The following is a 19,327-nucleotide window of genomic DNA, read 5'->3' on the forward strand; positions in this document are numbered from 1 at the left end:
GGCTTTTCTCTGCCCAAAGTAACAACTCCCCGAGGACAAACAAAAAAATAAAAAAAAGAAAAAAGAAAAAAACAACGGCCAAAAAAGTAAAGAAGCCGTAGGCTCGTCACCAGCCTGAGGACAAAGTTCAAGTGCATATGCACGTGCTGAAAGGCAAATGTGGCTTGCTCTTATAGACACTTCTCTCTCATCACCTGAGCTGGATCAACTTTCAAACCTCGTCAAAACCCATAGTTCCACAGTCGCCAGGTTCACATACGGCTTCACCTCAGGTTCACAGGAGCTATGGAAGGTACTACTGAAATGCACCAACCTTGATTATCTAAATGTTATTGAATCGACTACGATATCTTAACTTGATAGGGTATAATGGAGTGACTGAAAGAAAGAAGACATTAGATCTAAGGTTAAGAGTATGTTTAAGTGAACTAGTCAACCTTAAGGATCCGGAAACTTTAGTGTCTGGAAGTGGTTATCAGATGCAACCAGAAGATAAGGCATGGATCGTGAACAATTGGTCAAAATCTTGCATATGGATGGCTGGGCGGATCGTTGTCTGTAAGGAATGAAGTAGTTGATCTATTTTGTTCCTCCAACGTCTGGTCATGCATGTATTTTGAAGCAACTGTGAAGCATATGTGGACTAAAGAGAGCATTGTATTATATAGCTTGGAAGCAAGCCAGATATGAAGGCAGGCTGCATCTCAGTCAAGATAAGTGATAATTGCATTTCTTACATCGCTGGGAGCCATCCAAAAAATATGTTGGTCTTCAGCAAATTCCATATGCCTGTTCTCAAAAATAAAATGGAAATTATATGGTAAAATGCACTTGGCTGCTGTAGCAGCTGATGAGTCAAACAGACTTTATCTGAGCCAACCATTTTATATCGGTTGCCCCTAGTAGCAGACCGACTGAAAAAATTATTGAATAATCCGGACAAATGCAGCAATGTTGTGGTAGCCGTTACTTTACAATATCGCTACTCTATAGTAATAGAGCTTATTCTTTTTATTACTTCAATTGCTCTTCACGATCCAACACCTCCTTGTCCAGCTTAATTAGGATAGTTGTCCGAAGAGGATAACCGTCTATTGGAACAGTATGTGCTGTCACACGTGAAGGCTGAAAAAAAAAAAAAAAAAAAAAAAAAAGGGGGGGATTAATGGAAGTGCTAATGGGATTTCATTCACTAAAAGTGGTCCCTCTAGTCAATTCGGGAACTTACAAATTGACAACCATCCATGATAGCCTCAACTATTCCTGCCATGAATGCTCCACAGTTTAGCTGTGACACATCCTTGGGTACCGAGATGAATTTTGAGACAATTGGGTCGTTATCCGAAATCATATCTGTAGCCATTGCCCAACCAGTCAATAAGGAACATAAAAGAATAAAATAGAATAATGCTTTCAGTATGCGTTCAACTATATTGGCTCAATAGACAATAAACATAAACAATCTGTCTAAATAAGCAAGCACAAATAAAAATAAGGAAAAAGGGATGTAAGCTTACATTCATCCTCGTTTTCAGTACTTTTCTCCAACGAATCTGCTTGCTTTCCAAACATAGTTTTCCAAACAGTTGTATGAATAAAGTAGAGCATGCCTAAAACTCGAGTCTCACGTTTGCTGTTCTTATCCCGCCATACTAACAAATCCAATGCCCTGATACCAACTCTATAGCCCAACTCATTGAGTCTAACAAGATCATAATAAAAAAAAAAAAAAAAGGGACATGAGCAAAAGAAGAAAAATTGTATCTTCATTCAAAGGCCTGATATTATTCTTTTATAAACCCATACTTTCTCTCTAAATCTTGGATACCATGGACTCGCTTCTGAGTATATTGAAGCATCTCTGAGAATAAGAATGCGAATGCGTTCACGCTAACCTTTTTTTTTTTTTTTTTTTTTTTTTTAATGAATTATATATTAGCCTTGGTGTGACAAGTTGCTCGTAATGCGGACAAAATATTTCCTTGATCAATCCAGTCCTATTTTCCTATTCAATCCCTCTATTCCTTTTTTTTTTTTTTTTTTTTTTTTTTTTTTTTTTTTTTTGGAATACCTCATTTCCTCTCGTCTTGTTCAGATGACGTTCCAAGATGTTGGCAGCAGGGCGTTTTGAATAGATGGACGATGTTACAGAAGAGTACCCTCCTACACTAGGTAAAGAGGCCGCCATACTCATCACAGATAGCCTTGATGTTGCTGAAGCATTTGCTGACATCTTTTTGAGTACAGTCTTGCAGGTGCTACGTAGAGTAAGTAAGTTTGTGAAAGAGATGCATGCGAGTTAAAAAAGTTACGCGTGATGGGTATCACTTATCACGTGCAAATTTGATTATCATGGCCTATCATTGCATCGGCTCAAAACGTCCCATCCAACCCTCGATCACTCGCCTCAAAAGCCATTGATGGCGATAACTCCCTCCTTTTTAATAAAAGTTACTGATTTTTATAATTTATTATTATTATTCAAAGTAGTCTCAATAAATGAATTTTATTTACAACATGACACTAATATTGGTTGATAAGCTGCTCCTCAATCCCGTGTTTGCGTCCATAATATAGTACCTGGTTCCTCTCCAGATACATACGGATGTTCTGACTAAGAGCCATCATTTTGCTTTCGCCATCTGTTCTCGCCACCTCGCTTGCACCAAGCATACCGGATCCGCCATACCGTCCAAGCGACCCACCGAAAATGGATCCTGGGCTTGTTATCGAAGGTGGTGCCATCGCGGTCGCCAAAACCAATTCTTCTTCAAAGTTGGTCACACCACGCATTTGGAAGCACCTGAGGACTGTGTTCCGTTGAAGCGAGTTCTCTATCACTGCCATCCACCCTGCTGCATCCAGCCAATTGCTTTCCTGTTCGCTCGAGTTAGGAGCTGCACCTGTAGATTGAAATGCTAAGGCCCAGAACGACCATGGGGATCGAATCTTAAGATCTTGCATGACCGTATTGGACGCAATGCTTTGGCATAAGCTGTTGAAGCAGGACAGTGCAAAGTGAGGATCTTGTGGGGAGACGCAGACTACATCGTCCACTGTCAGTGAAATCAAGCACTTATTGAGGTTCACAATCTGCGCCACCATTCCCAGTGACAACTTCGAGAGTGTCAGATGTGTCAATGTTGGGTGGACTCCGAAAAAGTGGACGACCTCATAGTCCATAGCGCCAGGGATACTGAGAGCGCTAACATGTTGACTCAATGAGAGCTTGCGTAGAGGTGACTGATGAGCATTCTGAGAGACACATGTCATAAGAGCGAGAAGGCCAGGTTTCGTGATTTGGTTCCCAGAAAGATTGATGTTGTATAAGGCTCCAATGCCACTGGGACCATCAATATTACGACTCAATTGACTAGCAGCTTCGTCACAGAACCCAGTGTTGGCCAATTGAAGCGACACCAGATTCTTTTGTCTAGTTGCATGAGAAGATGCAGGCCAAATCGCCTTTAGTAAACTGAGACAACCCACTGTTCCAATTTTGGGGTTATCACTCAAATCCAGGAAGCGAAGGTCAAGGGACGTGGGCATGACTTGGTTCGCGAGCTCCTTAATTCCCTCGGCATCAATCCTGTTGTTTGAAAGGTCGAGGCGAGCGATTCGGCGTAGGTTTTTATGAGCGGAACAGAGAACCTTGAGGCCTGTGCTGGTCATCTGAGCCCTTGTGAGGGCCAAGTGCTCCATATCTGAGTTTTCTGTAATAAGCTTCTTCATATTACTCACAGCTTTGTCATTATCAACCAGGACACCATCAAAAGACAGAAACTTGGCATGGTCGAGAAAACCGGGTAGTTTCTCACGGAGCAAGAAGGGAAGGCCACTGAGCTTGACATACTCAAGTTGGTAGCAACTGAAGAGTCGGCGGACGTGTAAGTATATGTTGTCTTTGTCCATAAGCTCGGAATCGCGTGTCTGATTTGCATTGATCTCCACCATGGTCAAATGAGCCTCTGTGAGTACTTTTGCCAGGTTCTGAATCAGTTTCTGGTTCGCCGAGAACATAGCTGTCGCTTTTCTCTCTGGTGCCTCAAAATATGCTGGCAAGATGTTGATGACGGCGTTCCTGATCCGACTCTGTCCACGGATCATCTGTGTATACACGTCTACTGCGGTTGCATTTAGTAAATGTGCTTCGCTCTTGGCTCCAGTCTTATCTGGATATCCAATTAGATCGTCCAGACTGGCCTGTTCATCATTCCATTCATATCGCCCTAATTGTAATCCAGTAAAGCAATCTTGGCAGACCCACATCGACCGTCCTGTGCCAGGAGAGACAATCCTCTGTAACCCACCAGCCCAATCAGAAGCTGTATTTGATTTGGTGATGTCGCGCATCAGTTGAGCAATACTCTCTAAATGCAGATGCTCTGTCATAAACTTTTCGATCTGTACGCTCGTTCCATCTACACCTGTACTCAGCTCCTTAGTGTCCTTCATGAGAGGCACGCGAGTTGTAGGCTTCACATTTTTCAAAAATCTCTCTGCATGTTTGCCTAGGCTTTTGCCAAATGATGAGTCGCTTGCACCGGCGAACAAAGACGCAAGATTTGCAAAGTGTTGCAAGACGGTGCCATGAGTCTTCATCACTTCTTCAGCATTGTTGACAGTATACCCCTGGTGTTCCGGAAAGTGGATAGTGTTTTGGCCACGAACACCGAGGGCTTGACAAGGTGCAACTATACGAAAGGGAGTGAAAGGGCCTGAGGACGACGCGACGATCGGGGGTGCAACCACATAGCAACGAGGCATATCTTCAAATGTCAAGGATGAGAGGACTTCAGCTGTCTTGATATCCATTACGGCCTTGACTACTGGCACTGTGTGTCTACTAGTTAAGCTGGCAGGTCTTTTGATGGAAGAATTCTGCGGATGCAATAGAAAAGAGATAAAGAAGGGAAGGATGAACAATTTATTCCCGGTATTTTTTTTTTTTTTTTTTTTTTTTTTTAAACTATAAACTTACCGAGCCGTTAGATGCAATACGTGTGAGCTCGGGCTGGTGTCCAAGTGAGTTTACAGAAGGCGTCAAGGACAAACTAGATAGCGAAGCATGGAGACAGTATGCGGTGTTGTCGATATTTTGAGACATGTTCGCTTGTGAACCCATACTGCGAAGAGAAGGCACTATTCCCGATGCAGGAGGACTTGCGGGCTCATAGGACTGAGGAGAAAATGGTTGAGAATGAAACCTATGCTGTGATGGTGATGGAAAAGAGGTAACAACAGGAGCTGAATGCGGCGGCTGTTGGTGCCGTTGTTGCTTTTGATTAGCATGATTAGCGGAGTAAGATTGTGAGAAGCATAGATCTAATTGCAAAGGAGGTTGGGGGAGGGCTTCTTTTGGAGGGGGAGGAATATTGGTGGTCATAATAGGCTGTGAGAAATAGCCATGATGCTGTGCAGTAGGTAATGAATTTGAAAATGAATGTGGATATGAAGGTGAATGTGTCTTATAATGTAGCCGTGATGATGGCGTCAATGCTGTTGGGGACGGTGACCTTGTAGGGCTGTGTTCAACGGACCCTGTGCCTGCAGGTGGGCTTGGGTATGGGTTGTACGCCACAAAAGTCGGATCTCCGCTCTGCAGTCCATTGTTGTCAGGTTTGGAGCTATGGTACGCAAGAGAGGCAATCTCTGATGATGCTGGCCCAGTGTCCAGTGCATCATGATACAGATGGTTCTCTGGTAGATCATGCTGTTTTTTTTTTTTTTTTACAAAAAAAAAAAAAAATGAAAAGAAACATGGAGCAACATGTTCTTAGTAACCCTGGCCATAATCCAGCAGGGATGCAGGGGTAAAAGTCGTTGCACTAGCATACACATGCTCATATTCACATCTGAATGTACCCGTTCCGATCAACCTGTTGATCGATCTCCCATCCTTCTACACTCATGTTTATTCTCACAATCCTCACTCAATACTTTTAATTTCATCATCTCATGCCACGTCTCGTATTGGTGTTTTCCCTTGTTTAATTATGAAGTAGGATTGGAGAAGTTTGAGGTCACATAGTGCTTTTTTTTTTTTTTTGCACTCACCTCTGACGATTGATTATAGGCCTGCGGTTTCCGGTGAGGTGAAGTCATCATCTGTGTATCCAAGAACATTGGTAATGACAGTAGATTCTGGTTCTCTTCGTGACCGTGATTGTGATAGTTTGCTGTATTTGAATTCGATTTAGATGAAATGATATATGCTGGATAGGGGACGTTTGTGGCCGACTGCATAACTTTAACACAAAGTATGAATAAATATGGACGTTGTGTGCTACGTCTTTGAAGGATTAGATTTTAAGAGAGAAAAGATTAGAAAGGAGATTGATGATGAAATGAGTGGGAGAGGAATAAGTGGAGAGAGTGAAAGAGGAATAGAGGAATAGTGAAGAGAGTAGAAGAGTAAAAAATAAGAGTAAAAATAGGAATAAGTAGAAGACAGGGTATAATTTTAAGAATGAAGACAAAGGACAGACAAAAGTCAGATTCTTTGAAGAGAGAGAAAGAGAGAGAGTTTTATGGTCCCAAAGGACGGAGACTTTATATTTCGAATGTTGTCTTAAAGAACAAAAATGAAGAACACAAGGCATTAGTGATGAGCTTGGTGTGTTTAATTGATGTGTCGCAAGAAAAGGGCAAACAGGAATTGAGTAATTGAATACAAAAAAAAAAGGGTCAAGAATAAAGAGACAAGGAATACATGCATTGTACCAAACAAAGCTGCAGAAGATACTCTCGTGTGCGTATGGCACAGAAAAATGAGCGAAAAACAAATAGCATCAACAAACACCAAACAATCAACAGACACACACAGACACAGACAGCAGCCAACTGACAGGGCATGTCAAAGAGCTAGGAAAATAATACTAATAAATATATAAGAATAAACATTCAAAGTATGTATACATGAGATGAAATAATAATAACCCCTGCTCTGCTCAGTTCTTTATTTTCTTAGAATAAATATTTTTAAGTCAAATAATAAATAATAATGATCTTACATTAATGTCTGGTCCGGCCTGGTTCAGGTCTAGGGTTTTGGGTTCGCAGGCGATTCTACATGTTATACTACCCTGCCTTGTCCCATCCTATCCTATCCCTCGTACATATTTCCTACTTTTTTGACTCTTTTGCTTATTTTCTTCTCTCTTTCTCTTAAGATGAGATGCTGTTGGAGCCAACAAGATGCCGTTTTTAATTTTCTGCATCGTTGTATTGCCTAAATGTGTTCATGTACGTGCGTGACATCCACGTCTTTAATTTTTTGTGTGCTACAGTTGAATATGCAAACAGACAAAAAAAAGAATGAGCATCCATGGGTTGAAGAGAAAGAGCACTGCCTCGCCATTTCATCTCGAGAGCAAACAGTAAGAAGACAATCAATGGAATGGTTTACTTGTAGCTAAAAGTAAAAGGAATATATCCTTTTGATGAATCGTTATATGTTTAATCATTAACAGGATCATCGTTTTTTCCAAATGCAGGGGGTACATCATCAGCAAACAACAAACATTTGCAATTCCAATACTGTACTCACTATTAGAGTCTAAGATCGAGAAAAAGGGTAGATGCTAGCAACCAAAAGTGACAGCAAACATCTCAGAACAAGGATTGCATGCAGCTTTGTTGGAGTAAGATAGATAGACAGACAGATATAGAGTAAGATAGAAAGATTGATAGAAAGATTGATAGAGAGACAGATAGAAATGTAAACTGAGCATTGGACACATAGACAACGGCAAACCAGAGCCAATGAATCAGTTTCTCGACTGTCAGGTGCGTCGCTCGCTGTGGTTGGTCAGCCGGTTTTTATTTATTTTTTACGGTTTCTGGACTGAATATGTCAGGGTCAACCCTGCAGTTAGAAATAATAGAAAAAGTGTTGAGACCAGACCGATCGCAAAAAAGTAAAAAAAGATATGAGAAGAGTCACATGTTTGATATTCCACCTGAAAATGCACCACTGACATTAACTTGCTGATGTGTTCGAAGCAACATTATCAACATTTGTGTGTTGAGGAATATGTGTGCCCTGCTGTGGTCCCAAACCAAAACTAAATCTAAAACTAAAGTACATTTGCATGTGCATTGATGCAATACATTAAAATTTAACGCTCTAAATGAACCAACACTCCCTTCCTTTTTTCCCCAGCAACTGCTGTGTGAACGTGAGAACGTGTTTGTTTATCAAGCTTGAACGAGTAGAGACAGGAAGAGTCGTAGGAGTGACAACGACGGTGGCTAAAAGACAATGTGGGGGTTGGTAGCACACGAACCAAGATGCAAATTATAGCAACATGAAAGTGAAACAATGTCAACAATCAGCGCCCTTCCCTTTCTCTTCTCAACTCTCTACTTTTTGCTCTTCTTTGCGGGCAACTCAGTGCGATGCCGTTAATATGTTATGATAGTCTCTACAGGGGGTAGGGGTAGGGGTAGGGTGCAGGGTGCATGTCGACGTAAACAAACAAGCGAGAGGAGAGCAAGAGAGAGAGAAAGAATAAATGACTGAGAATAAGAGTAATAGAGGAGGTGAGCAACATTGGAGTGATCATGATCGGTTATTTGTCCCAATGTAACAAACCAAAACATGAGATTTTGTTTATAGACAGAATCCGGACGTGATATTTCCTTTGTAAGAGGTATCTCGAAATCTGTACAGGGCTGGAAAAACTATACTCAGTTGTCACTTACGCCACAATACTCAAGCAGACATTTCGGCCCTGTACATGTTGCCATTTTCCCCAGCCCAAATCGACTTGTCCTCTTCATAAATACACCTACTTATATATGTAACTTCATTTGTGCGAGGCATTTTATAATTATCATCTTATTTCAAAGAGAGCAGTAAATCGGAAATTTTGCTTCGTTCAAGTGAACCAACCAAGCTAGTTGACATGTAAAGAATTAAAAAGGCTCAACTAAACGGTCGATTAATACTTAATACTCCACAAGTCAAAAGTGAAGCTGTAAGGAAACAAATGAAGACAAAGATGCAATGACTCCATTTTGCTAAACAACGAATTTTCAATAATCCATCCATGTGTGTATATTTCACAACTCAAGTAAAAGATTAAGCATGTTTGCTTTGCTCTATTCTGCAGGATCTACATGGAAAAGGGGGATGGACAGGCGGAATTGAATGGCTGACTGAATGAGTTCTTTTTTTTTGCCATCGCCCTTTGGCTCTTTTAATAAGGCAATCTTTTACGCCCAGACCTTATCCTCAAGAGACTGTGTATTAAAGTGACCCATGGTTTAGCAACCCCACATTCCTGTCACAGTCGCGCTCCCAAACACACACCAGGTATTGGTCTTTATATCCATTAAAACTGTTTATTCGAGATCTTGCTCACTTCAGTTAAGCACACAAACACATAAAAAAAATGGCATCATCCATTTCTCTCACTCCTCTTTTTGGTTTTTTAATATTTGTATCCATCTATGAAATAGCCTGCGGCTATGCGGCAGATTCATGGAAGCAAAAGGGTTTTTTCTTTGTATACAACGGCGAACCTTGCGCCATGAGGCAGATTTCTGAAATAATAATAATAATAATAATAATAATAATAATGTTCTCACGTAAGCTAGACACGAAACCGAGCATCATCTTCACAGACCGCAAAAGAAAAAATAAACAAATAAACAGTGTATAAATGAATTTGCATTGCCCTTTCAATGACGTGCTAGCCTTTTTTTTAAGAAATACGTTCAACAGTTTAATGGTTGTAGTCACCCGATATATCCGAATTCGTAGTGACGATGCTTTGTTCCTTCCTTGCTTCCCATAAACATCCACTTTTCTTCACGGATAACGCGTTTGAACCACTTCATCATTCTCTGGGATCAATATGCCATGCAAAGATGAAAGAGAGTTGACATTCGGGTGACACAACATCAAGCCTCATAAAAGCAATGAACATTACATTTGCCTGAGCCGCCACTTGGCTCTAGTTGCTTTAACAGCTGATGTCCCCCCACTGCAGATGTAGACGTTGGGCCGCTAAGCTGAGTCATGACTCTTCCTGTGAAAGGACCTCTAGGAATAACGTCTTTAATCTCACAGTGAAAATTTTTGCTTTAATCAATTGTCGGTTGATTGATGATTTTTATTTTTATTTTTTCTTCACTGTTCACAAAATACCATGTCAAAGGCAATTTAGAATCGCATTGTCCGCCACTAACGCAATACCAAAGAGCGGAATATCTGTCTATGTGGTCTTCATAGTTTCATAGGGAGAGTTTAATGCCTTATGACTCTCACACATCCCTTTTCAACGCCTTAGATAATTCTTCTTACTTGTTTGTTGCTCAACTCACGAACCCATAGCCATGCGACAAACTCGGTCTCGAGCTAATCATCACTAACAAACACCGAAACTTTATCAGCTCTTTGAGTCTAGACAACAAGCTGCACAAGGCCCCGCCGGGCATACCGCTCATAACGGATATCCTTTTAGCATTCTTGAGAATGGCTTATTTAAACGCTCAATGAAAATTCAAGGGATCTCATCCAAGACTCCTAAACGTAAAATGGTTATCCAAGCTCTGTCGATGCTGTATGGGCATCCTGAGGAGTCCTTGGTCGGACATTTATGATAGAACCTCCTGTCCGGACCCTACACTCGCGATAATTGATCGAGCCACGGAAGGAAATCCATGGCCTAGCCCTCCATTTTATCCAAAAGGGTTATCACGCACAGTCGGCAACTATCGGCTTAAAAAAGTACGAAAAATGATAACACTACTGACAAAACCCGGTTCAAATGAGTATGTATAGAGATTGTATGTCTGTTTTTTTCCTTTTTTCCCATCCTCTTGCTAATGCTACAGTAAAAAAATGTGTAGGAGGAATGGAGTCTTACCGACAAAACCGTGAGCGGTACAGCATACCAAGGCGCTGACATTAAGGTAGCTGCAATGAACTCTCACGAGAACGACGAAACAATGTCTTACGTATCATGCGTTACATGATACAACTTAACATCAAAAAGTCGGCTTCCCAAGTCGAAGATACCAGTTTTCTGCTGGAACAAGCACAGGGACAATTAAATTACTAATGCGTGGCTGATGTACATGTACGCATTACGGACCGAATTTTGTCAGCTAGTGCATTCATTTTTTTGTATTCTTCGGACCAATTGTCACCGGCTGTGCCTTTTAATGGTTCTGGATAAAATAGAATGCTGGATCAATAGACTTTCTTCCTTGACTGAGCCAATAATAAGTGTAAAGCCCGTGTGGGAGGCTCAATCATAAACACCTGACCAAGGACGCCTCAGGATGCCCATACAGCATCGACAGAGCTTAGATAATCATTTTACGTTTAGGAGTCTTGGATGAGATCTCTTGAATTTTCATCGAGCGTTTAAATAAGTCATTCTCAAGAATGCTAAAAGGATATCCGTTATGAGCGGTATGCCCGACGGGGCCTTGTGCAGCTTGTTGTCTGGACTCAAAGGGTTCTTAAGGTTTCGATAGGACAAAGGATATCGCATGGGTTGAATAAAGTTGGCAGGCACATTGTTAGATGACCCTGCTGTGGAGTCGTCCTCAAGGCGAGGATAGTCAGTGTAGTTTATTCCAAGGCACAGGAAGAGGCAGCAAAGGTATCGGGGCTGTTATTGTGAAGCAGACAATGAGAAGAGAGAAATGGATTTTCCACTATGCATATGCAAAAGTCAAAAAGCCATAAAACCGGAAAGCTACGGCAGCAAAAGTAAAAGAATTTGGCAAGTTACCATCTCAAAAGCAAAATACCGGTAAGCTATTTTTGCAAAAGCAAGTGAGTTACTGCAGCAAAAGTTAAAAAGGATACTGATTTTTATACTGCTTCTGGATACATCGTTATGATGCACTCCCATATTTAAGATACTCTAATCAAAAGATCTAAACCAAGAAAGGTATCTAGCGTAAGAAGGCATTTAAAGGAGATAAGGTCTCCAAAGTGGATAATTAAAGCAGGAATAGTAAGGGCCAGCTCTTTTGCAGCGATAGGTTTGTAAGAGAATGTTAAAGGCTTTCGCTTCCTGTAAGGATATCATTGTTGGGGGCCACAGCAGTCGTTAACAGGATAGTAAAAGAAATACTGGAAAAACCAGTTACGATTGCTTCTTGCCGATATATTCCACATCACATGTATGGCAAACAGTTGGAGCCGCTAGCAATAGACGATGGCTTGAAGCAATTTAAACTGGCGTTTGCAGAGTCGGATATGAAATACACCAAATATATTTGAATCAGTTTTCTAGCAGACTAAAGACAATGCACTGTTTCTCCTGCTGTATGAAGATCTTGTTCCGAAATAGAGTTTAGAAAAGAGATCTGCGTATTACCTCATTTTTTTTTAAGGTGCTACACGGCTTACAATGCAAAAATGAGATGAGAGATGGCTTCGATTGTGTTTCATCATTGATCTGAGGATCATATTCGCCTTTAACTCGAATGAGTGGATGCTTAATGATAAAAGGCAACATCTTCCCTTTCGAACATATGTGCTCCATCTGCATCCCAAACTTTACAATTGACGAGCACTCAATCCCTTTCTGTTGGACGTCTTATTTGTGAGAATGTAGAGGCATATTCTTAATATCTTCCGAAGTCCTAATGAATCCTGTGGATTAAATCAACCGAGGATCTTCTAGTGGATAAAGATATGCTCCATTTCATAACCGAAGTGCTATTGAATCAGCCTGTATATCTCTTCAATCTTCCTCTTTTAACACAGACTGGATTCTGTTCTGTCTGCTCTCTTTTTTTTAAACCTCAAAACCTCAAAATAAATAAAATTCACCAATGACTTGCGGAGTATTTGCTGAAGTATGATTAGACCATTGCACTGCTCCTTTTTTTTACGCGGGAGCTGCACAGACTTCAGAGTCTCGATCAACCAGCTATGCATGCCCTACAGAGCAACAAGGATGGTTGTTTTGAAGCTGTTGCTCTCAAAAAAACATGGAGCAAAGAAAATGGTAAATAGACCGAGACATTGAACACAGTGCATAACACAAATGCCTTTGAGACTGACTTGTCCAACCCCCAATTGCACCAGGATTGACCTAATCTTGAAAATGCTCTCTCTCTTTTTTGTTTTGTTTTTCCTTTCCTTCTCCTTCGCCATCTTATTCCTATTGAGTCAATGTCCCCTATTTTACTTCTTTAAGCCTTCATAAAAACATCCTTTTTTTTTCTGGCTTAATTCCATTTCTTCTTTTGCTCGCTTCATTCCATCTTTGATTGAGCTCGCATTAAAAGTATTGAGGAATGAACTTGAATTGTTCTCAAACATCATTATAGACCATTTTTCAAAATTCCAAGTTCTTAATTGTTAATTCATTCAATACAAAGAAAAGTAATATGTTGCGGGCAACAAGAAAACCCTCGAGTAACTATACCGCCTCCGAAAGCAATGGAGTATCTGGCCCAGCACCGACCAGTCCTGCCATGAGGCGTAAGCGCAAGGAGACCGAATGTCTGGTATGCGCCCTTTGCATTAAATCTTTTATTGGGTACAAGCACAGCAGTAAAAAAGAAAAAAAAATTAACAGTGGGATTTTTTTTTCCTGTGGTGGAATGTGGTGGATGTGATTAGATCAAGCTCGAGCGCGTCTTGGGCTTAACAACGAACAAACCCATGATCCTCTCAGTTAATCCGACCCACGATTTGGTTGCCTATGCGGCAGGCTGTGTCGTTGTCCTATATAATCATAAGCTTAATAAGCAGGTTGGCCTCTTGTGTACCTCAACTCTTAAGAAGCAATCTTCCTCAGGTGACTCGGGAGCTGGAAATGGCTCAAAGTCACCGAGAACAACTCCAAGCAGCAATGGAATTCAATGGATGAACAACTCAATGGCAGGCGCGAATATTAACCCTTTAGCTGGTCTGATGCCCATGTCATCGTCTGACGGAACGGGTCCCTCTGGAAATTCAAACAGCACCAAGAATAACAAGCCAAAACCAATATCTTGTCTTTCTTTCTCGTCTGATGGGCAGTACCTAGCGGTTGGAGAGGTATACAGCGCGTCATTGTTAATTTTTAGAGGATGTATATGGCCATCTCTGTGGTTGATTAATCAAATACTGATTATCTATGTTTGCTATAACGCCTTTTTTTTTTTGTGGTAGACAGGACATCAGCCACGGATATTGATCTGGGACGTTATTTCACAAGCCTTAGTCGGTGAGCTTCAAGGACACAAGTTTGGCGTACAAGCTGTCCAGTTTGCGCCCACCTCAAGGTATCTTGTGTCGCTAGGTTTCCAGGTACTGTGATATAAACGGTTTTTATCCATCTTTTTTTTTTTTTTTTTTTTTTTTGATGCTCAGTTGCTCAATTTGACAACATTCTCATGTTAATCGCTCTTACGAATGTTTGGTCTCATTGGCTTCAATTAGCATGATGGCTACATACACGTGTGGAACTGGAGAACAAGCTCACAGATTGCTAGCAACAGAGTCACTACAAGAGTTAGTGCCTTGGCATTTTCTCCCGATGGCTCCTTCTTTGTCACGGCTGGCTTGCGGCATGTCAAATTCTGGTACTTGAATATCGGGTCAAATAAGCGAGGCGGGGTAAATTCACATCCACTACTTGATAGTTGTAGATACTTTTTTTTTTTTTTTTTTTTTTTTTTTTTTTCCTTCATACAACTGATAAATTGCCTCGTCGCTTTTAGCTCAGTGGATCAATGCCCAATACGCAAGTTCTAGACGGTCGGTCAGGGATTCTCGGAGAGCTTCGCCATGGCAACTTTGTAGATGTAGTCTGTAGTCGAGATAGTAAATACACATATGCGATCACGGCAAACGGCATCCTCTGCTTGTTTTCAGAAGGGCGTGCATTAGAAAAATGGATTGATCTCCATATCCGTGGCGCATATTCTCTCAATCTAGACGAGAAGGCAATTATCTGCTCTTGCTCAGACGGTATCATCAGGTAAGTACCACATTATTTAATAGTGCCCATCATTTCCCTATTCTGCATCTACTCTTAGCCTCTAATATGACCTATTCTACTATTTGTTCCAGATTATTCGAACCTGAGACATTAGAGTACATAGGAACCTTGCCAAAGCCCTCACCCGTAGGCACTTTTGCTGGAAATATGGAAACAAACCAACAAGTAGATGACATAGCCAATCCTGTCTATCCTGACGTCCTCGCATCTCAATATGATGCTTCCTCAGGCACTTTGATCTGTATTTGCTCCGACCGCTCGCTTTACGTGTGGGATATTCATGACTATAGCAACCCGGTTGTCTCTAAAAGCCATATTTTCCACTCTGATTGTGTCTGGGGTGCAGAGGTGAATAATTCAACACACGAATAAGACATTGGGCAGTTTTGGAGTTTTTTTTGTTCTTTTTACTCTTTTTGTTTAAGCTGTGTTAACTAAACTCTGGTTCCTAATAGGTCCTACCATCACCCCCAGATGATGGTGCCGCAACAAATCCTTTTCCCGCAGATACATTCCTCACATACTCTGCAGATGGGTCCATTAAATTCTGGAACTTGGATGACAGTATGTCTTCATTTCCTCCATTATCCGAACAAAAGGAAAAGGATCAGATTTCATCACATCCAAGTAAGGAGGTCCTGCGTGTTCTGTATGTCGATAGGGAGTGTCAGGCATGGATTCAAGTCCCAGAAATCCAAGGTATTACTCTTCAGCCGTAGTTATGTGGCATACCCAGGGTTTCATTCGAGTTTATAAACCTGACCTCACATCTTCTTTGTCGCGTTTTAGATGGCATGGAGCCTGGATACAACGTTGTTCCTTTAGAGTGCGGGATCCGTACTATCAGGATTAGCTCCGATGGGCGTTACTTGGCTTCTGGAGATAAGGGGGGGAACCTCCGGTAAGTTGCCACTACAATAGATTAAAAAATAATTTTTCTAACAATCGTGTTAAAAGAGATAACGTGCCTAATATAGATTTAAATCACACCTAGGGTGCATGATCTGTTAACTCTGGAGCAAGTAACCTATCAGGAAGCGCATGATACTGAGATTCTAACCATTGATTTCACGGATCCAACCTTGAAAGATGCGCCTTTCCTATTGGCGACTGCTGGCAGGGATCGTTTACTGCATGTATTTGACATCCGGAACGATTATGCATTACTTCAGACCTTGGATGATCACTCGTCATCTATCACTTGTATACGATTCACGGCGGATGGGTCACGTATGATGAGTTGTGGTGCAGACAAGAGTATTGTCTTCCGTAATTGTCAAAAGGTGAGAAAGACGTTTATGAAATACAACCTTGTCATGGTCACACAAATGCACTCAAGCCTGTCGCACTGACTTTCAGCCTCGTTTGTTTGTTGAACATTCATGTCATTGATAGATAGAGGATGGATTATCCTTTCAGCCTTACCACCAAGCCCCTGGACGAGCAACATTTTATGATATGGGGATGCACGATGCTACTCAAACAATATCTGTGGTTGCCGGTGATAGGAGATTCAATGTCTTTAGTCTGGAAACCGGGAAACCTATCAGGTCTTTCAAAGCTGACGCCAAAGGTGACGATATGACAGCTGGTATGGCTGAGGTTTGCAGCATGACACATATCTGCCTGGATCCCACCGGAACTATCGCCGCGGCATCAGGTAGCGACAAATCAATCAGGATCTACGACCTTCTTCATGGGACATGTCTTGCACACATGGTTTGCCATTCAGAGCTAGTAACAAGTCTCAAGTTCATGAGTAATTATGAGCGCATCATTTCCACTAGTGCTGACGGATGTGTATTGGTGTGGAGAGTGTCCAAGGAAGTTGTGAAGCGTATCACAAGCCGAATTCAAGAAAACATCACCTTACCCAGCTATATGCAGACGAAGACAGCCGAAAAACTACTAGCTCGCAATACTTCAACAAATCATAGCTCGAGACCCCAAAGAGCGAAAAAGCTAAGTAATAGGCTAAGTACCTATGCCAGTGACCACTTTGTGTCCTCGCGCAGAGGCTCTACGACATCCCTTGCTAGTGAGGATTGTGAAGTGCAGCCAGACGAGAGTTCGGAACGAGTCACTCATAATGTCACTAAAGATTCGCAGAGAGATGATACCTCAAAGGAGAGCTTTTCACCAGTTACTGCAGCCTCAGTGAGGAGGGCGTCAGGGCCACGAGCCAGAGTCACTGCGTCTATTTCAAAGACAACGACCTCTCGCTCCCGACACAGCTCTAGCTCGCAGCCTTCAGTTGCTCCATCCCGCTCAGGCACTCTGCAGGAGCAGTCTACCTCGAACAAGAGTGTTGCAAAGGAAAAGACTGCGCTTCCACCTTCATCCCGCAAATCTCCAGGACTAAATCCTTTGTCTCTTCATTCAATTAGTCCGAGGCCTAATAAGAGTACTCTTCTGGTTCCAAGCAATCCTCGACCTAGAGCCACATCTTTGACAGTGCCGACTGAGAAGACGCTCAAGATGGATGGTGTCAAAGCAAAGGATATGCCATCATCGAGGCAAGTCTTGAGTGACTATACGCAAGAAGACCCACCAACTGCTCCAGGGGAGGATGATGATTCTCTACTGAGCGATGACACACAATCCGGGATTGAAGATAAGCCAACTCGTCATTCCAGCAAAAGCCTCCTAAAGTCAGCATTAAGCTTGAAGCCTAGTGAGGGCACTTTGAGTGATCCAGCCCAAATGAGTGAGGATACTACTGACGGCACAGAGGATCACGAGATGGCAATGGCAGCTACTACTGAAGGGAGCGAAAACGAGCCTGCGGATGAATCCGGAGCGTCAGAGGAGCCCGACAGAGACGATGATGATGCAGATGACAGCGTCAGCGACACTGGTAGTGACAACGAGATTTTATCTCCACGAGAACGTCGTAATATTGGCCTAAGCTGCGACACCACAAGCTTTGGGGAAGGAGAGTTTATGAAGGATTCACCCGCATCTGGAGGAAGTTACCAAGTGACATCGCCCAATGGCCGAATGACGAGCATGCGTCCGAACACACTTACTCGAAGCAGCCTGAGTACTAGATTCCTAGCTGCACATGCCGCGTCTGTGATGATGGGATTAGTCCAGAGCGCAAGGGAAGAGAAACTTTCGGCGGGAAGCAAGGATGATCCCCGAGAGAATGCGGCCATTTCAACACCCACACCTGAGGACCCACACGGACATCTTGATCATTCAAAAAAACAGGGCGACCTCTCAAATTCAGATAAAAACAGCGCTTCAGCACCTAAGAAAGAGTCAGATGCTCTTGATCGTCCACTGGAAGAGCGGCTCAACTTGCAGTCACTCAACATGGCTGCTTTGAAGTGGAAGCAACGAAGCCTAGGCAATCGCGATGGGCAGGAGAATGATAACACTAGACCATTATCATTAAGCATCGTTCGCCCTGGATTGAAGTCTGAAGACTACTCAAAGGAAGTCGAGCGTACTAGGCAACGTTTATTGGAGCTTGGATATTTGCCTACACAGGGGGGTACGCAGCAGACGGGCTCATCAGTAGCGTTAGCCTCCTCCAAAGAGAATTTGAAGACATCAGATAATGGGACTCAAGATGACAAACCAACATATAATCTTGATTCCGCTAATAGTGAAGCGCATTTATCATCGCCACATACACCAAAACAAGCTCCTCCGCTCAGAAGCATAGGGATCCTGGCATCCCCAGCGTTAGTCACTAGTCCTGAAGGAATGGATCAGGAAATAATGGCAGAATCTCTAGATAAAGCGATTAAATCACAATTCGAATCTAATGAATCTGTAGAGAGCAAGGAGGATATGGTAAGCGGGACGCAGCAAAAAGACATCCTTCAGCGCCACCAGAAAGATGATGAAAATTACAATAATGAACAGGATTTGCGAGGTGCATTGGAACGGATATCTTCTCTAATTTCGCATCATGCCGTAGTAACAGCAACTATTTCGGCAAAGCAACAAGACCATGTAGACGAAGGAGAAGGTATGACTACAGCAGAGAGGTCAGAACGCATTCATAAGTCAAAACAATGGATGTTACAGACGCGAGAGGGATTACTGAACCTTGTGGGCGAAGTACAAGGCCATTTGTGGGCTTTGGAGAGAAGTGGCAGTGAAAATTGATTGAGAAGTTTAATTAATTTAGACTTTACGCCTAGCAAGTTGAATTAGACTATAAACACTATAAAAGATGTGATTTTAAACATACAGCTTTTTTTATTCACATTGAATGCTTTTGGAGAGGGTACTTTTTGTGGATTGATTCGATTGAGAAAGTTATCAAGAATCGACACTAGCAGCAGGCAGTACAGGTCTATTGTCTCCCAAGGACAGGAATCAGATATTGGGCTCTAACAGAG

At 42.1% G+C, this 19,327-nt stretch overlaps 3 protein-coding genes across 3 annotated transcripts; 1 reads left to right on the forward strand and 2 right to left on the reverse strand.

Annotated features, from left to right (window-relative positions):
* Window positions 1–1,014: 1,014 nt before the first annotated feature.
* On the reverse strand, window positions 1,015–1,859 carry BCR41DRAFT_376324 (NO signaling/Golgi transport ligand-binding domain-containing protein; the record flags this gene model as incomplete). Its single annotated transcript, XM_022027041.1, has 4 exons — window positions 1,015–1,125; window positions 1,229–1,353; window positions 1,518–1,702; window positions 1,807–1,859. The coding sequence occupies 4 exons, from the start codon at window positions 1,857–1,859 to the stop codon at window positions 1,015–1,017; spliced, it is 474 nt and encodes a 157-aa protein (XP_021886769.1).
* A 664-nt stretch (window positions 1,860–2,523) lies between these two features.
* Window positions 2,524–5,386, reverse strand: BCR41DRAFT_366749 (hypothetical protein; the record flags this gene model as incomplete). Its single annotated transcript, XM_022026245.1, has 2 exons — window positions 2,524–4,881; window positions 4,982–5,386. 2 exons carry the CDS (start codon window positions 5,384–5,386, stop codon window positions 2,524–2,526), a joined length of 2,763 nt encoding a protein of 920 aa, XP_021886770.1.
* Window positions 5,387–13,070: 7,684 nt separating this feature from the next.
* Window positions 13,071–19,158, forward strand: BCR41DRAFT_418162 (WD40-repeat-containing domain protein). Its single transcript, XM_022029591.1, has 10 exons — window positions 13,071–13,488; window positions 13,604–14,023; window positions 14,138–14,275; window positions 14,408–14,584; window positions 14,689–14,948; window positions 15,041–15,317; window positions 15,425–15,668; window positions 15,759–15,870; window positions 15,964–16,252; window positions 16,365–19,158. Exons 1-10 carry the CDS (start codon window positions 13,369–13,371, stop codon window positions 19,089–19,091), a joined length of 4,764 nt encoding a protein of 1,587 aa, XP_021886771.1. The 5' UTR covers window positions 13,071–13,368; the 3' UTR covers window positions 19,092–19,158.
* Window positions 19,159–19,327: the final 169 nt, after the last annotated feature.

Source organism: Lobosporangium transversale (genome assembly GCF_002105155.1).
Source record: "Lobosporangium transversale strain NRRL 3116 chromosome Unknown BCR41scaffold_1, whole genome shotgun sequence".
Classification (NCBI taxonomy): Eukaryota; Fungi; Mortierellomycota; class Mortierellomycetes; order Mortierellales; family Mortierellaceae; genus Lobosporangium; species Lobosporangium transversale.

What these genes read in the sequence shown, in the direction of transcription:
- BCR41DRAFT_418162 (XM_022029591.1), top strand. Translation starts at nt 13,369, where the DNA reads ATGTTGCGGGCAACAAGAAAACCCTCGAGTAACTATACCGCCTCCGAA. An exon ending in AGTACCTAGCGGTTGGAGAG is followed by an intron (nt 14,024 to 14,137) that starts GTATACAGCGCG and finishes TTTTTGTGGTAG; the next exon opens with ACAGGACATCAGCCACGGAT. An exon ending in ATTGTGTCTGGGGTGCAGAG is followed by an intron (nt 15,318 to 15,424) that starts GTGAATAATTCA and finishes GGTTCCTAATAG; the next exon opens with GTCCTACCATCACCCCCAGA.